At 38.3% G+C, this 17,985-nt stretch overlaps 1 protein-coding gene across 2 annotated transcripts in view; it reads left to right on the top strand.

Moving 5' to 3' along the window:
- The window catches only part of PTH2R (parathyroid hormone 2 receptor), a 58,000-nt gene that overhangs the window by 21,023 nt on the left and 18,992 nt on the right, over positions 1–17,985 (top strand). For both annotated transcript variants that reach the window (XM_036022957.1, XM_028510734.2), the window contains exons 5-8: positions 4,815–4,912; positions 8,530–8,719; positions 10,534–10,687; positions 17,454–17,514. In XM_036022957.1, the coding sequence (XP_035878850.1) occupies positions 4,815–4,912; positions 8,530–8,719; positions 10,534–10,687; positions 17,454–17,514 (503 nt within the window). The remainder of the gene's footprint in view (positions 1–4,814; positions 4,913–8,529; positions 8,720–10,533; positions 10,688–17,453; positions 17,515–17,985) is intronic.

Below are 17,985 nucleotides of genomic sequence, written 5' to 3'. Positions count from 1 at the left end.
TATAAATATGTGTCTCTGTGTGTATTGTTGCATTACATTATGTTTACATTAGATTATATTACGTATAAAGATTTAAATAAATAATCAGCATCATGATTCCTGATTTCTTTTGATTACCTGTAAATGGCTGCTTCTCATCTCATTCTACATTCTAGGAAAAGCTTCGTGTTTTAGAGATGTGTTTTCCATCTCTTAAGATTTGCCAGTAGTTGAGTTCACTAGTATGTGAAAGATTAGAGTTGCAGAATGAAAGAGGAGCCAGGGGCATCCTGTAGGTCTCCCGGCATGGTACCTGAATTTTACACACGAGAGTCAACTCAGAACTGGAGGTTGAGTGTTGACCAAGGATACACGCTCACTGACAGCAGGGTCTAAAGTGGAGCTCTTATTTACAAATTCCTCACAAGTGCTGTTTCTTGGATAGTAATGACGTAATCTTTGAAAACATCTAGATAGTTACTTTTAAGTTATACGTGGTACTTCAAAGTCATGCTTAAACTCCTGTCACTCAGGCCACATGAGTGAAATGCGTGATGACGTGCAGGGGGGGTTCTGGGAGTGGACGTGATAAATTGGTGCATAAATGGTTTTTATGAGGGCCCTGAGAGCAGCCGTCGTACATACACTCTCCCAAAAGTAGATATTTTTCTTTATGGTCTGTGATTTTTTTAGGGGGTGAGAAGCAGTGAGTTGAAGATTTCTTTGATTTTTCATTAATAGTCAGACCTTTTCATTTTTTAACAGAAGGCATTACCACCTAAACAAGCTATTTAGTAAGTTGCTGGAAGATCTTCAGTTTGTATTTCATTGTTGACAAACTTCTTAGATGAAATTAGTTAATGTGAGATTGCTGTATACGCTGCAGTTCAACTAATGCCAGCAATGCCAGTGTAAGATGCTTCAAAATTATTTCAGTTCCACTGACACAAATAACATGCATAATATTTAGTGTACTCTGTGATGAATTTATTTGTGTATTTAATTATGAAAAATGCAAATCTTTCATGGGTTTTAAATGACCTTTAAATTTAAATCATGGTTTTATTTACACTGAACTCTAATTTTATGACCATTTTTTTGTGGTTATGATGTATTCTAAGAATCAAGACAGCTAAGGATGGTAATATACCCGAGATATATACTATTTTATATAAAAATGATTTAAAATTTAATTGAAAAATTTGAAGAATTTTGTTAGCATAATTTTATTTCTTTAATTAAAAATATGAAGTGTTTCTATTGTTTACAACCCATAAGCCATAATTTGAGAAAACTTAAGAAAAGTAAATATCCTCTAATAAGGAAACTGGATATTTCCTGAAATTTTTTGATACTTTAGGGAAAAAATGATATTTATGAGATATTAATTGTTAATGGTTATAAAGAAAAATTTTGTATAAGAAGCACAAAATAAAAAAGCATGCATTTTGAATAAATGTAGCATCCTTGCAGGAGAAATAAGACTAAAATATTTAAAGTATCCATTATTTTATTCTTTAAATAATTTCCCTATCATTGGCTTGACAGAATGAGATAATTACTTTTAATAAAAAAAGAAGGAAAAAACCTCTTATGATAGATCACAAGGTTATTAAATTCTTTAGTGTATGATATCTAAAACACTAGCTTATTGTACAAATTACTGTATCATATATCTCTTGTCTAAAGGCAATGTGTATTTCTGGAAAGCTATTTAGCAATATATATTTAAAAACTTCAAAGGGTTCTATCCTTTGAACTTATAATCCTACTTCTAAGATTCAAGCATAAGGATTTGCAATGGGGGGAACCAAATGGATTTATTGAACCATTAAGAAAAATGTTTGTATCTCTTAGACCAGCTGTGACCTCTGAAGGGTTAATCATTATGTGGATATGGAGAAGAATTAAAATTTCCAATGATGAGCCAGTTAAATAAACTCAAGTTTTTAAAGGGTTTTTTTCCTTGGGAAATTCTTTTCTTATACATCTAATTGAAAAAAAACATGTAATAAATGTGTATAAGTTGGGGATGAAGATGCCCAACACAATAGGCAATGATGCATAGACATAGAATAAAAAGAAGTACGTGAAATACTAACAGTGTTTCTTTTTGGTTGGTGAGAATTTGGGAGTTTTTTTCTGTTTTGTATTTTACACATTATCCAAATATTTTATATAAAAAGTTTTAAAGTTTTATTAACAAAATACTATGTAGTAAGTGTTAAAAAAGGAACCAAAGGCAATGCCTTCAGCTTCCAGTTGGGAAGTTTTGACAATAAGTGGAGTAGGATACAAATCAATAATCTGTGAAAAATGCAGCAGTGAGTAAAGGATCCCCAAAATGAAAATGAACCAAATTCCAGAGGAGGGCAAGCCCTTTCTATGGGAGAAGAGACCCGTGGCTGCATTCGTCCTGGGTCTGCGGCAGAAGAGGAGCAACCAAACCATGGAAAGGGATGAAAAGGATAGAACCAGACTTTCAAACCAACTCTGAACAGACAAGGGTTGGCACAAGGGCTTAGGGATTCTAAGGGCTGAGTCCCACTCACAGTGAGCTGTCACCCACCAGCCAGTTGTTTCCCATGGGACCTTCCTTCCCTGAGTGCCTGGAGGCGGTGGTATGCTAAAGGCCATGTGCATGGGGCCCTCACAGAGGGAAAGGCAGCAGCCAGCCAAAGGCATGGGGCAGGATGGAGGAGGTGGGAGACATGTTTTGAGGCGCATGGAGTCCTCACTAAGTGCACGGCTGTTGCAGCCCACAGGCCAGGGAAGGGCGGGAAATCCCCAGGGCGCACAGACCTCAGTGCGTGAAAGGCAGCAGCCTGACTAAGCAGAGCTGGGCAAGATTGTTCCCAGGCACAGAGGCCTTCATCTACCAGGGAATTTCAACCTTGCGGCATTTCTGGGCCACTCTGGAATAAGAATTGTCTTGGGCCACACATTAAATAGACAAACACTAATGAAACCGAGGAGCAAAACAAAGGTTTTAAGTAAATTTACTATTTTGTGTTGGGCCACATGTGAGCCACTGGTTGGACGCCCCTGAAAGCAAAGCAGTGGCTGCCTGAGGACTGGGGCGGGGCATCAGGGTGCAGTGAGGTCTGCTGAGATGCGGAAAGGCCAGGGAAGAGCAGGAGAGCCAGGTGAAACCCCCAGCAAATTAAAAAGCTGCTGGGCGGTTCACAGCAGAAAGAGTTCCCCTGTGGCTTGGGGACTTGTCAGAAGGCCCAAAGCCCATGTAATGGGCTCCAGAGGCTGCCGGCGCTGGGGTCCTGGGGTCTGCCGATGGGGATGTCTTGATGTCGCTCTCAAAGCCTAAAACCAGGATAAAAGAATCATATGAAAGAAAGCAAGACAAAAGCTACAACAAAGCCCAACTCCAGTTTGAGAACAGAGTAATCCAGTCACCCCACCAAGAAGCCTGAGAAAAGGAGAGGTCTGTCCTTTCCAGGCCGCTGAGTATGTACCAGGTCCCTGCCATACTTCGACCTGCAGTGCCTGGAATATCATAACAAATTACAGCAGGGATCCAAAATCTAGAGCAAAAATAACAGCAGAAAGAAACAGATGACCCAGATACTCAAATTTACAGATGTCTCCTTAATGATAACTATTATAAATATGTTAGATGATCTAGTGAACAAGGTGCATAAAACTGGTGGGAAAATTAGCAATAGGAAAAGAACAAACTTGATACATGCAACAACTTAAATGCATTTTGAGGTCATTATTCTGAGTGAAAAAAGCCATTCTCCAAAGGTCACTTACTGTATGCACGACTCCACTTCCAGAACATTTAAGAAATGACAGAATTGTAGAGATGGAAGCTAGACGAAAGGTGGCCAGCTGTTAGGGATGGAGGGGAGGAGGAGTCAAAGAGTCAGCACAGGGAGGTCTTCGTGGTGATGGAATAGCGCTCTGTCTTGATTGCAGTGATGGGGATAAACATGTACACGTGCATTAAGATGACACAGAACTATAAACACACAAACTGCACCAATGTCGAATTCCTGATTTTGATATTTTAGCATAGTTATGTTTTATTGTAACCACTGGAGGGTACTGGCTGAAGGGTACATGGGGCCTTTCTTACTATTTTCCACGTCTTGTGACTTTACTATTTTCAAATAAAAAAAATTGACAAGGAATGAATTTGATTCATGCAGGAACACTGAGTTTCAAAATAATATGTTGACAAAAAGAGCATGTATTATATAATTCTAGGAACTCCAGGAACAGTCAGGAAGTAAATGAAATATGTGAACAAATAGAGCTAATTTACGGTGACAGAAATAGGAACGAGAGTTTGCTGGGCGGGGGAATGGTGGGTGGTTTTTTGACTTGCAAGGGGCACAACGAACTTGGTTCGTCAAAACCCATCAAACACATTTAAAATCACTACATTTTGGTTTATGTAAATTATAGCTCAATAAACAAGTTACGGGAAGCCAGAAATAATATGCCAAAACTGACATATTTTTTACCGGTTTCCTCTTAAAATAGTCCCGTAACATGTGTTTCGTTTACTCCATGTACCTGATGTTTCATTCCAATTAGTTCAAATGAACAGTACAAAAATATATGAAATAAACATTGCAACATTTAATTTGACTTCACTTAAGTAATAAGAAATGCCAAATATCATCATTGCATCTTTAATCATGACTTGAATTTAGGAGATAAAAGGAAGACCAGTAGAATAATCTATAGTATTATATGAATGCGATAACACATTGCCTCTCTCTCAACTGGCAAAAGCATGATTTTTAAGTTTATCTACATTGACTGATTTGTTCAAACCCGCTTTGCTAATTAAATCTCTCCACCTGCAGCAAGAATTCTTCGAACGCCTCTACGTCATGTACACTATTGGATATTCCGTTTCCTTCGGTTCACTGGCTGTGGCTATTCTCATCATTGGTTACTTCAGGTGCGTGATTCCCGTTCATATTTTTATTCACAGAAGACACAGAGGTCTCACGATTTGTGCCCCCAAATATTTTTCCCAACTCAAGTTTTGAATTCAGCTTAATGTTGTATTACTTCACTTTGACAATTGATTGTTGTCATGAGAAGGGTTTAAACAAATAATGTTTATTTGTTTATAATCTTAAAGTATAGAAGTACTATGACACCCTTAAGCCAATAGATCTGCATTGCAGCCTGTTTGTTTGCAAAGTGATGCAGAATAGAACTGAATGGGTTACATGCATTTTCATTCATGATATAAAGACTTGTGTCACTTTTCCCAAATGACTTTGGTGACACTGGACAGAAATTCATTTTAAATCTCCCAAATTATTTGATGTCATATATCAAGAAATAGTATTTATTACATTTGCTGTGGCATATTCTTTATCTACTTATTTGTCCAAGTTAATTCAACTTAACCTATATCAACACAAACTCTGATTACCACTAAGGAGACAGAACAGTAGACAACGTGTACAGGCTATATATGCTCACGGTGCTTGCAGGTGGCTTGTGACTCAGATGGCTGAGGAGACTGTTAGTGCACAGCTTGAGAAGGGCAGGGGTCCGGTTGGTGCACAGTAACTGGGGAGAGCCGAGGAAGGAGATGAAGGAAGACCTCCCAAATGAAGGGAAATCTCAAAAATACATGAGTACAAGTAAGATTGAATCAAAAGAGGAGACTGGGGAAGAGAGTTCCAAACCTAAGTTTAGATTTAAAAAAAAAGCATAGAATATTTGCGATCAGAATTTTGGTGTAGGTAAGTGATGGGCATTGAGAGGGAGGAAAGCTGGGTCGAGAAGGTACTGAGAACTGTAGGTTATAAGGAACTGAACATAATCCTAAGAGCCAGAAAGAGCCATTGAAGGAATTCAAGCAAGGGAGTGAGAGGAAAGGGCACTTGCGTCTCGAGGTGGAGTGTGAGCTGGGGGGAAGCGAGAGAGGAAGCCCATTTGGGAGAGGCTGTAGAGTAACCCAGGACAAAGGGTGGTGGCCTGGGCTGGGGCAGTGGCACTAGGGACTGGGTAGAAATGGAAGGTTTTGAGATGTGGTAATTGTGATAGCACACTTTTAAGAATTTAGTGCCAAATTACTTGTGGGAAAAGGAGCGAGGACATACTTTAAAAACTGAAATAGAACATTTAGAAGCTAACAGAAACTGCAACTAGAAAAAAGTTTTATATTTTATTTCCTATCACATTATAATCATCTCTTGAAACATCTCATGCCTATTTTCTGCTTTGTTTATTTCCTTTGGTTTATTGCTATCTAATGTACTACCTGATTTACTTATTTATCTTTCTATTTCTTGTCTCTTCCTCTAGAATGTGAAGCAACGTGTCTAGGCATTTATTTATTTTCTTCTGTTTGCTCATTGCTGCATTTGCAGTAGCCACAATGTATTTGATCATATGCACTGGTACTCAAATATTTGTTGAATTAATAAATAAATGACTAGTTCTAATATTTCAAAACTTCCCCTCACACAGTTACCTACATTGCAGCAGTACTGTTTATATTTCCAAAGCTTTTTCTTTATTGATTCACTTGGCCCTTTATTGAACAAATACTTTTTTTCTGTCATGTGATAGAGCCCTTTGGGTGTCGATGGTGGCCAAGCTATGTTGTACACCAGAAAAACAGTGTACACACCCTTGAGAGAAACCAACCTATTAAATTAAATAGTATTAGTACTGTAATTATTAAATAAAATATTATTAGTACTACAATGCCAGCTTCTATGATATAAAGGGCTTTAGGAACACCAAGGAGGCAGTCCAGAATTGGCAAGATGGGAAAAACTTCCCAGAGCAAAGACGTGTGAGCCGACATTGGATGGTGAGAAGGAGCTCAGCACATTCCAGAGGCCGAGGACAGAATGTGCAGCCGTCAGAGGCACAGAGGAGCAGAGGGCAGTTGGGGAAACAGAAGAGTCCTACACAGACGCAGCACTCAGTGTGTAGGGAGGAGCGGCCAGTTGGAATGTCATGGAGGAGACTAGATTTTGTGGCACTCAGTTTTGCAGGTGCTTTGTCAAGGGCTTCAGATTTTGTCTTCTAAAAGCAGGTAACAGGGATACAATAAAGTTTGAAGTAGAAAGATACCACAATCACAACTATGAGATGAAAAAGGGGTTCCTCAGAATAGCCTCATGAAATCGGCTTGGCAGGTCTTGTCCCATTGTAGAGACCAAGAAACTGAAGCTCATTGTCCGAGGTTGCAGGCGATGATAGGCGGTCCAGCTGGAAACAGAGCCTTCGTCAGCTGACTCCTATCCAGTGGCCACTCCGTACACCAAGCTCGGCAGTGCTTATTCAGAATAACACACACCTACTTATGAGAAATGCACCTTTCAGCAGCATGCCTGTGACTAATAATTCTTCCACTTACATAACAGCTCATCACAGTATTTAACAGTGGACTTTTTAATAATTACTTTCTACGTAACTGCTATATTCTACAGAAAATGTTATACAGGAGTTTCAGAAGCTCTTCTGTTTTACAAAACAAAAATCTCCTTTCTTCGGATAGCAAATATTGTCAACCCGCTGAAAAATCAAAGCCGACCGTATGCTGGCATGGCACTAACCACAGTAAATAATTGTCAGGTACACATGATCAACACTCTGGCCAAATGCTGCCTATCTGTGAAGACTGTCCCCTTGAAGAGCCAATCTGAGAGGACCCCCTGGGCACCAGGGACATAAATAGATATCCCTAACGTATTAACATGTAATACTTTTGGAATGTCTACATTTAGCTTATTTTTATCTGACTTTCCCATTCTAGGTTATGAAATAGAGAAAGAGGTTATTGTATTAGAAGTGTTCTTTACCCCCTGACACTTCGGTACTTTTTCTTCTGGAAGAGAAGTTGTATCAGAAAGTTGTGTTTTCTCACAATCAAGCAGCGGCAGAGCTGGGCCTTTTGACCAGATCATGCAACCTTTTCCTAGAGTTTTTCTTTTCTTTTTGTTTATTTTCATCAGAGTTGTAGAAAAACTGTTTTTCAAAGTTAGCCTTCTGTATTGGAAATTAGTGTTATGATATCAAACAAACTAAGTATGTCACTGACTTCACTTGTGTCTATGATCCTTTTATAGCTTCAAAGCTTTTTATGTTAAAATAAGCTTGTTTACTCTCCATCATGCCTAGAAAAGAAACTGTTTAATGCTATAACAATATCTTACTTTTTCTTATAGAGAATGTATTGAAAATGTGAAAGTTAACAGTCTTAGCAATGTTTATCTCTGTTCAAGTGGTTCTCCATGAACTGATGTACAGTACAACATAATGCTCTAGTGTAACTGAGTGTAATGTTTAACACTGCAAAATCTGGATGAACACGGTAGCAGATGAGGACAAATTTGATGTTAATTTCTGAAAAGTCACATTTTAGTTATTGATCCTGGTTGTTTCCATTGAAAAATATATGATAATGGTTTTCTGTCTTTGCTCAGGTTTATTACATTTTCCTCTTTTTTTGTGTGGGGAGGAGGTTGGGCTCATTTGTATATTTTCTTTGCCCATTTGTATTTTTAGACAAATCTATAACTGATTATTCTCTCTCCATAGACGATTGCATTGCACCAGGAACTATATCCACCTGCACTTATTTGTGTCTTTCATGCTGAGAGCTGCAAGCATCTTTGTCAAGGACAGAGTGGTCCATGCTCACATAGGGGTGAAGGAGCTGCAGTCCCTGATGATGCAGGATGACCTACAGAATTTCATAGATGCTCCTTCTATGGACAAATCGCAATATGTAAGTGTTTTCACCATTTTCTCTCATTACTGACTCGTAGAACATTACATATAAGTAAAATCGTACAGGCCACTGCATACATATTAACTTGTTTGGGCTTATCCTTATCTCTGGACTAACTGAAGTAGGTGACCAATCTGTATACTGATGGTTACTATGTCAATTCTGTCTTCAAGTCTCCTGTTTAATCACTCATTCAAGAATATTCTGGAATGAAAACTGCAAAAAGCACATGATTGAAATGGCATTTGATGTATGCCGTAATAGCTGTTACCACTTCCAAAACCAGAAGCTTGGAATTTAAAAGCCTATGTCATTTAGGTCCTTTATTATAGAAGCACAGACTCGTTTCAATATAATATTCCATGATACTTAATCCTGCTGTTAAATATCCTGGTGTTATTTACTAAATAGAATCACCCAGTGTTTCAATTAGTTAGCTTCTTGAAACCATATGTTTAGACATTAAGTATAGTAGATTAATTGTCGTGTTGGTCGAATCAGTGCTCTATCTGCATCTTTGCCCTTTGCCTCGTAGCTTTGTGTTCCCTGCTGATTCCGATTCTAGGCTGGTTTTGTGACTTGTTTTACACAGCAGAACCAAGTAGAGGTGATAGTGTGCCTGTTGAGAGTAGAGCTTTCTGAGGAAGCCTAGCCAACCAAGATCAGCTGAGCCTGGCCCAGACCAGCACATTCACCTAGCCAATCATTAGATTCATAAGATATATTTATTGTTTTATGTTATTAACTTCTGGGGCATCAAAAATACCAGAATAAAATGAATTTATGGTAAAATGATGGATAATATTTTCTTCTTATTGCTTTTCTATACTTTCCTCTAATGATCATGGATACTTTTTATTAACAGGAAGAAGTAAGGAAAAGTGACTTTTTAATAATTTCTTAAGAAAAAATCTTATTTTAAAAATAGAATCAAACTTATTATCTTAAGAAAGAACATATGAGGGGAGGCCCCCAACACTTGGAATTATCTTCTGGAGGGTGGGCCCCTTGTAGCAGTCTTTTCCTGCTAGACGTTTGTTCTAAGAGCCCATCTGTATCAGTGTACCAGCTGGTGTTGTTGTGAGAGGCTGCATTTGGCTTCAGTGAAATTTTTTGAAGACTCTTTCAACACTTTTCATTTCATGATGTATGATTTACCTGCCTAGACAGTGCTGAGTGTTCAGCAGTTTTTGACCAAAAACTGCATGACCCCATACCCAACCCTCCCTATTCGCCTGTTCTTGCACAGAAGAACTTTTTTTTTGTTTCCCTGAATGAAAAAAAGTCCTCAAAGGGAAACATTTCACTGATGTGGAAGAGGTGAAACAAAAATTGGCAGAAGCACTAAAAGGCAACAAAATTGATGAGTTCAAAAACTGTTTTGAGCAGTAGAAAAAACATCTCAACAGGTGTGTTGCATCAAGTCTAGAGTACTTTGAAGGTGACTGAAGTATAATATGTAAGAATAAATACAATTCTTTTATAAATCAATTCTGTTTTCAGTCCCTCCTCATGTATGCATGCATGCATAGCCCATGCATACAGACTACAACATGGTGAAGGTGGGGTTGGGGGGTGTTGGGTGGAGGGGGCCAAAGAGAGGGAAAATGGGGGATACCTGTAATTGTGTCAATGATAAAAATGCTATGTTAAAATAATTTTGTTATAGTTTCTTTCAATAGCCTTGGCCTTGATGTGTCAAGAGACAGATTATAAAAAGGAAAATGAGGAGTCGCTTTTCAGTCATCTAATGTTGGCATTCATAGAATTAGGAGTTCTAATGTAATACAACTCTGGTTTATTTGCAACAGATTGGGTGCAAGATTGCTGTTGTGATGTTTATTTACTTCTTGGCTACAAACTACTATTGGATCTTGGTGGAAGGTCTCTACCTGCATAGTCTAATCTTTGTGGCTTTCTTTTCCGACACCAAATACCTGTGGGGCTTCACCTTGATAGGCTGGGGTAAGGAAATTATGTCTCTTTTTCTCTGAAACTGCATTATGGATTTTAGGGCTTTCTGTCATGCCTGTCATTGACATTCTTTCAGCCATCTTCCTGAAATAATCCCTCCTCATTTTATCTTTATCCCTCCTTCTTTCTCTTTCATTGTTCACTGAAGAAAATTATAAGAGTAAGTTTATAACCTTCCCAGTGGCAACAAACTTTCATGGTTGACATATGGCTCGTGCTCTTAGGCCAGATTCTTGAGAGGATTTTTTGGTGGAAATACAAGAGAACACATTGTTTGCATTGCACATTTAGAACTGCTCTGTTCATCCCTTATGCCAATGTCCTGATTTAGCAATAATTTCATCCTAAAATTTTCGATTTTTGAATTTCTGAGCTAAAATGGCTCATCATTGATTTGTGTTTGTAGGTTGTCTGATGAAAATGCCAGAAAGGAATTTATAAGACCATCTTGACTGCATGTCACAATAAAAACTGCAAAATAATTATGTAGATTTAGCATGTCTTTTGGACAGAAATAACTCAAATTCCTTATGGGATAAATAATGTAAAAAGAAGATAATCAGCTCACATTTCAAAGATGCCTTCTCAGTACTGGAGGGATGACCCAACTAGGCACGAATGCAACATGGTGTGGAGAAAAGGATGTTTGTTATAACTGAAGAGAAATTAAAACTCATATGTGGTTAATATTAACAAGTTTCAAGATTAGCAATTGCATATTGGGATTGCTATTTTAATATTAAATTATGAGGTGCTCAACCTAGCAAAAAAATGAACTAAGTGGCTGACAGTGAAATTGGAAGGATTTTTTTTCCCCTCTCCAAACTCAGAATATTTCTTGGCCCATTTTGTCTTCAAGTAAAAATTATATCTGGATACCTACATAATCACTAGACATTAGTAAAGTGTTAACTTACTGACACATTTATCAATAAATGTTAAATTACATTATATATTTTTTTGGATTTCTACAGCACTGGTCACACTGGTAATAAATTCTTTTTTCTCTATTTACTCATTGGTTTGGTAGCTAACTTTCCCATGAAATGTTATTTGGGCTGAATCAGTCAGTTCTTCCCCCCTTTATAGTCAGAACTTTGTTTCACTGAAACCCAGGAAACGAGTTTTCAAGTCCTTCTTTGAAAAAGAGATGAAAAAAAAAGTCCAGTGAGCTTCTACATAGGTATGAGTTTCTTACCTTTTTTAAAACAACTCCTGCCCTGGCTGGCATAGCTCAGTGGATTGAGTGCGGGCTGTGAAACAAAGCATCGCAGGTTCGATTCCCAGTCAGGGTACATGCCTGGGTTGCAGGCCATGACCCCCAGCAACCGCACATTGATGTTTCTCTCTCTCTCTCTTTCTCCCTCCCTTCCCTCTCTAAAAATAAATAAATAAAATCTTAAAAAAATAAAATAAAACAACTTCTTTAATTTGTTCACAAAAGTTTTGTGATAGGAATGATAATTACAATAAAGAGATATGCATCATTCTTTGAAATCATTTTATCAAATGACTCAAGAACATACATGGAAGCAAGTAGGATTTACATGCAAGCTCACTTTGAAAATGCATTTACATGCAATATTATGCTCACTCAATTAACAGTAGTCTGAAATACTAATAACCAATCTTTATAGAGTTATGATTCTAGAGTTGGTCTCTCTTCTGACTCCCTCTCTTTTAAACTACATTTTTTAAAAAAGTAAATGCTCCAGTTTAGTACATATATAATTAAAAGAATAGTAATATTCTTTGAAGTCTCTCTCTCTGCTACTCAGACACATCTATTTAGGAAAGTAAATATCTGTTTGAATAATAGACCATTTTTTCCTCTCAACACTGAGTCTGATCTCAAAACATTTTTATTTCTTACTGATTTTTCCAAATTCCTATGAGAAAAATAGTGATCAAAAACATTACAGCTGCTTTGCCAGGGTCCTTTGCTAGAATAATTCCTTCTCTCTTTCAAGGATGTGGTTTACTGGCTTCACTAGAGATGAGAGCTTGCTGGGACTCCTTTGTTATTCATTCGGACACAGTCATTGTAGCTTGAGCTCTCTTCAGCCGGGTGTGCAGTTACATCATTTATACTGATTTTGCTGATTTTTGACAATCCGTTGGAAGGGAAGGAAATGACAACCTGAAGAGGATCAGATGTCACATCTGACCTTTAGTAAATTGAAGGCAAATATTTAAAATTACTGCTTTTACACATCTTTATCGCAAAACAAGATGTGTAGAGGAGTGAAGTCAAGTACTGATGCTGAGTATGCTTCTTTTCTTTCAATGAGCCTTGTTCTTCATTTTCCTTACCTCTGCCTCAGTTTTCTCATAAATATGGCACTTTATTCTTGGTTCTATTTTGTCCTTTTAACTACACATTTAAAAAACATAGTTAGTTCTATATGTAAAAGGTGTCAGTCTTGTTTCTTTATCCTTATTGAAAGTAATTTACCTCCATATCAGCAGCCATTCTTTTCTCCTTAAATTTTTAAAAAAGATTTTATTCATTTATTTTTAGAGAGAAGGGGAAGGGAGGGAGAAAGGGATAGAAACATCTATGTGAGAGAGAAACATTGCTCAGTTGCCTCTCGTACCGGCCTGGACCGGGCACTGAACCCACAAAACAGGCATGTGCCCTGACTGGGGATGGAACGAGCAACCTTTCACTTGGTGGGACCACACCCAGCCAGCTGAGCCACACGGGGCAGGGCTAAGGAGCCGTTGTTAATTTTCCCCTGTCAAGTGCAATGTCAGAATGTACATATTATCCTATAAAAGCACTTTTTCTGGTTATACCATGTAGTCACATCCCTATTGCCAAGCTTTCATGTAGAATATATTCATGTTCTATATCCTCAGAGAATAATAGGAGAAGATACTCCATTTCCAGTTTCATTATTCCTGTATAGAATGATCTCAATCCAGTAAACGCCATTTACTTATCCATTTGGCAGTAAGTACAACTGAAATGTGGAGATATGTGTACAGTCCCCACACACTAGAAGCATGCAGTCTGACCCTTTACGTTATTTTGCTTTTTGTTTGTCTGTTCTGATGATATATATTATATTCCAAATATTTAATTTATAAAATCTGTCTAGCCCTAGCCAGGTAGCTCAGTTGGTTAAAGTGTCATCCTGATACTCCAGGGTTGCAGGTTTGATCTCCCGGTCAGGGTACATATAAGAAGCAACCAGTGAATGCATAAATAAGTGGAACAACACATTGATGTCTCTCTCTCTCTCTCTCTCCCCCTTCCCCATGCTCCCTTTCCCATGCTATTTATTAAAAATAATTTTATTTTTAATAAAATAAACTTAAAATCTGTTTATATGATTATTTTGATAGTCAATATTACTGTTTTACATAATTAAAATCTCATTGTTTGCTTCAAGCATAATTTAAAAGAGAAAAATCTCTCTATCCTCCCCTATGATTTTAATATCTTTATTAATTCTATTGAAGGCTACCTTAAAGTAAAAATTATGTTACCTATTAAAGTCAATAAATATCTGTATTTTGGCTCTACCTTATAAAAGATAAGGAACTTGCTAGTCTCCGCTTATCACTCTTCCCACACTTTTAAGATGTAATTTGGGGTTTTACTCAGTCATTTAAAATTATATAGATGATTACCTCTGTAAATGAAAAGAAATGCCAGCCAACTTCAGATTCACATTTGCACCAGTGATGCAGACTTATCTGTGTGGGTTTACTTCGTGTCAAGACTCTACCTCCTCTCCGTCAGTTTGTGTTCTACAGTTTCTGCACACTGGCGATATTTAATTCAGTAAACATATTTTCTTTTCCATTGCAGCTCTCTGTTTCAGACTGGCCCTTTTTTATAATGCCTTGTATTCTTCATCAGCATTTTGTGGTCTGACTATGAACTGGATATATTTTTTAAAGATTTCTTTTATTTCCTCTAATAATTTCACCTCAGTAGGAGGTAGCTTTTCTACAGTTGCAAATATAGACAGTCTTCTTTGTAACAGGACTTTCAAAGACTCTGAAGTTTTCCTGACAGAGAGATGCTTTAATTCATTATTGGCTTTGAGTCCCATGAGAACGATTCTGCCCAAGTTGTATAGGGGACTTCTAGGTTCCTTAAAGAACGGACCAGCGGGGAATGATTCGCAGCGTCCTGTTGTGAGTAGTCAGGGGCCTGGAGGCACAGCCTGGAGCTTCCTGTCTGGGCAGTCAACATACTGGGTTCCCAGGGGTGTCCAGGTTTCCTGTTTCTAAGACATTGCATGTGTGTAGCGAATCTAGGAGTCCCTGTGTCCTGACGAGTCACTGATTTCTAGGACTGTACGATCAATCTGTGACTTCACAAGACTGGAAGAGCGCCACGGGATTAGGGCAAGGTTGAGAAACCTCTGCAGTGTTTAAAACAAGATGAAGCTACATAGACCAAGATGGGAGAACCTATTCCCCCTCTTTGGCTTCAAAGCATCTTCTTTTTGCAGCTGGTGGCTGTAGTGTTTTTATTTGAAGAAAGGGTCTAATTGCTAAAGTATTTTTGACTATCAGTGGAAACCTTCATTTGATAGGAGAATACTAACGGAGCCACACCAGAACCCAAGTGTACTTATCCTTAGACCAGAGGTTGCCTCCCTCTCCAAGTCCCTTATTTATGCTGAGACATTTTATGAAAATAACTTAGCTGTCAAGGTAGATGCATGTATTCAGTAACATTCAAATTTACATTAAATGGACACTTTAAAATAACGTTGAATTTCAAACATTTCCCCTATATTTATGTGTTCTCAATTATGTAATAGTGTGATACTAAGGTTGGAGGTCAAAACATCCTTAAGGAGCCCCTAAGTGGTTTCTGTTCTTTATTCCTCCATGCTGGTCTTAATGCTAGTCTTGTCAATGGAAGTCTTCCAAGAGGATGAAAAAAGCAATTTTTATTAAGACATGGTGCCTGGTATAGTATGTTTGTTCTAATTATCATCTAAAACACAATTCTAATTCAAGCACCATTAATCAATGCATGTAGTAGGACATCAATCAGGAAATTTGCCTGATCAGGAGACTGTAAAGGAAGCAGAGGATAAGGACCTGCCGGTGAGAGAAAGTGGACACTTGGCTCCAAGGAAGACAGCCACTCTTTAAAGACAGCCAAGGCGGCAGGGCGGCAAAGGGGCCGTGCCAGGCCTTCTTGAACCACGCTGTCTGAAGGCGCCACGCTGTCTCCCTTATGTGGTATCATCCTTGCTTTTCCTCAAAATGCTATTGATAACTGAAGTGGTACTATTAATTTTGCCTCCCCCACTATAAGTTTCAGAGAAACAAGGATTTTGTTTACCTGTTCATTGTTTTATCTTCAGAGACTAGAGCAATCCTTGTCACAAGACAAACAGTAAGTGCTGACCGGATGTGAGGTTAGACGCTGGGTGAACAGGGAGGCAAATGCATGGATGGCGGGATGGATGGGGGAGGGAGAGATAGAAAGGGTACGTGAGCCGAGCCTAAGAAGTAACCAATCTACTCTGACAAAAACGATTTTTCTAGAAGATAGAAGTCGAGCAGATTTTTGAAAATGGGAGTAACATGCAAACAATAAGTAAAATTGGAATATAGAGACATAAAATTAATAGTCTGGCAGGCAGGTTGAGGTTAAATTCAATGAGGTAATTTGCTGAGGAGACCACCGTATTGTCATCTTATTTTTATTTTTTCATGAAAGTTTTTTCCATCTGAATATATTTCTTTGTTCCCTTTTTTGCCAAGAAGTAATATCTGAAAAATTACAGATGTGTTGTTAAAAAGTAAAGAATTTAATATTATGTTTAATAAAAAATATTCTAAGTTAGATGAAAACTTTTTCTCTCCCTTTGTAATATGCTTCCTAGCTTCTATAATTTTTTCATCATGGTCTCTCTCTCTCTCTCTCTTTTTAAAATCTTCTTTATGAAAGCCACATAATGAAAATTATCCATCAAATCCTTTCATCCCCTAATGCAATGTTCCATAAAAGTTATGGTTTATAATTTCTTTTCGTGATGTCAAAGTCTAATCAACTGTAGCATAAACTGAATAGTCAGCCTTTTCTGGGGGCAACGGACTCATGGAAACTCAGTGTAATAGATTTGACATTATAAGCTCAGAAAGCGTTTATCACTGAGGAAGCACAAACTCATCACACTAACATAGCGACCACCCGTTGCTAAGCTTTTAATGCTTGCAAGTGCTTCTGTCTTGGGCCAATACACAAACACAAAACACACACATACTCAAAAGAACAAGAGGCTAAACTGATTAAAACTTTCTGATTTTGTAACTTGCAGAATAGCCTCTTCCACTTTTAGAATGAAAACCTCTAATTTTTTGAAACAACAGCCTCCCTGCAGCTCCTCATGGGTCCCTCTAGTTGCTCTACTCTGCCTCGAAACCACGTGGCTGTCTGTGAGCGTGGCAAGAGTCACACCTGAATGCACCAGCCACCGCCTGCTCTGGCCCCGGGAACCTCAGTCCACTTCCAGAGAGGCTTGACCCTACATCTCTCAAATGAAAACTGAGCCAACCTTCATCTTCATTTTGGGACCGAATAACATCCCCATATTGATTCATTTCTCAAGTGAACGAGATGAAAATTGGACTTTTTCTTGTTCACATATTAACATTTTTCATGTCTATTTTTCCATTCTCAACTTTAACAGTATATTTTTATGTGTGGTGAATATAAGAAAAAAATCCCTCAATCTTAAAAGAAATACAGCCTCTGATCCTTTTCTGATTGCAGGGTTCCCAGTGGTGTTTGTTGCAGCCTGGGCCGTGGCACGGGCAACTCTGGCTGATGCAAGGTGAGTGAAAAGAAGAGGCAAAGAGAGAGCCTCAGATTTTCTCGAGATGCAGACTTGCTGTTTGGAATTCACACTCGATGGCATCGCCCTTTAGGGATGTCATGTGGGAAATTACCTTGATGTAATGGTAGCCTCGGATACATTACCAGCAAGCTATCCATCCCAGAGGTTTTGGAATGGAAAGACTCACAGACTCGATTAGGATGCTCAGATTCCATGGCTTGTGAAATCAGTTTGATACAAGGGGAAATTGATGGGTAAGTTAACACACTTAGGATATGGGGCAAGTAGGTGGAAGGACCTGAGTCCTGGGATGGGCAATATTCACATCCCACCTCTTGCTCCATCTGCCACACCAGGTTTCACCACTGATGGTGTGGTCATGGGCACCAGAGATGAGATCGCAGCCAGGGGACCCACAGCCAGAAGGTGCCCTGAGCCAATGACACACACATGCTGTCTCAGAGAGAT

This window comes from Phyllostomus discolor, chromosome 4 (genome assembly GCF_004126475.2).
Source record: "Phyllostomus discolor isolate MPI-MPIP mPhyDis1 chromosome 4, mPhyDis1.pri.v3, whole genome shotgun sequence".
NCBI classification, from domain to species: Eukaryota; Metazoa; Chordata; class Mammalia; order Chiroptera; family Phyllostomidae; genus Phyllostomus; species Phyllostomus discolor.
Note: the sequence above shows the minus strand (reverse complement) of the source record. Positions and strands in the feature narration are given on the sequence as shown.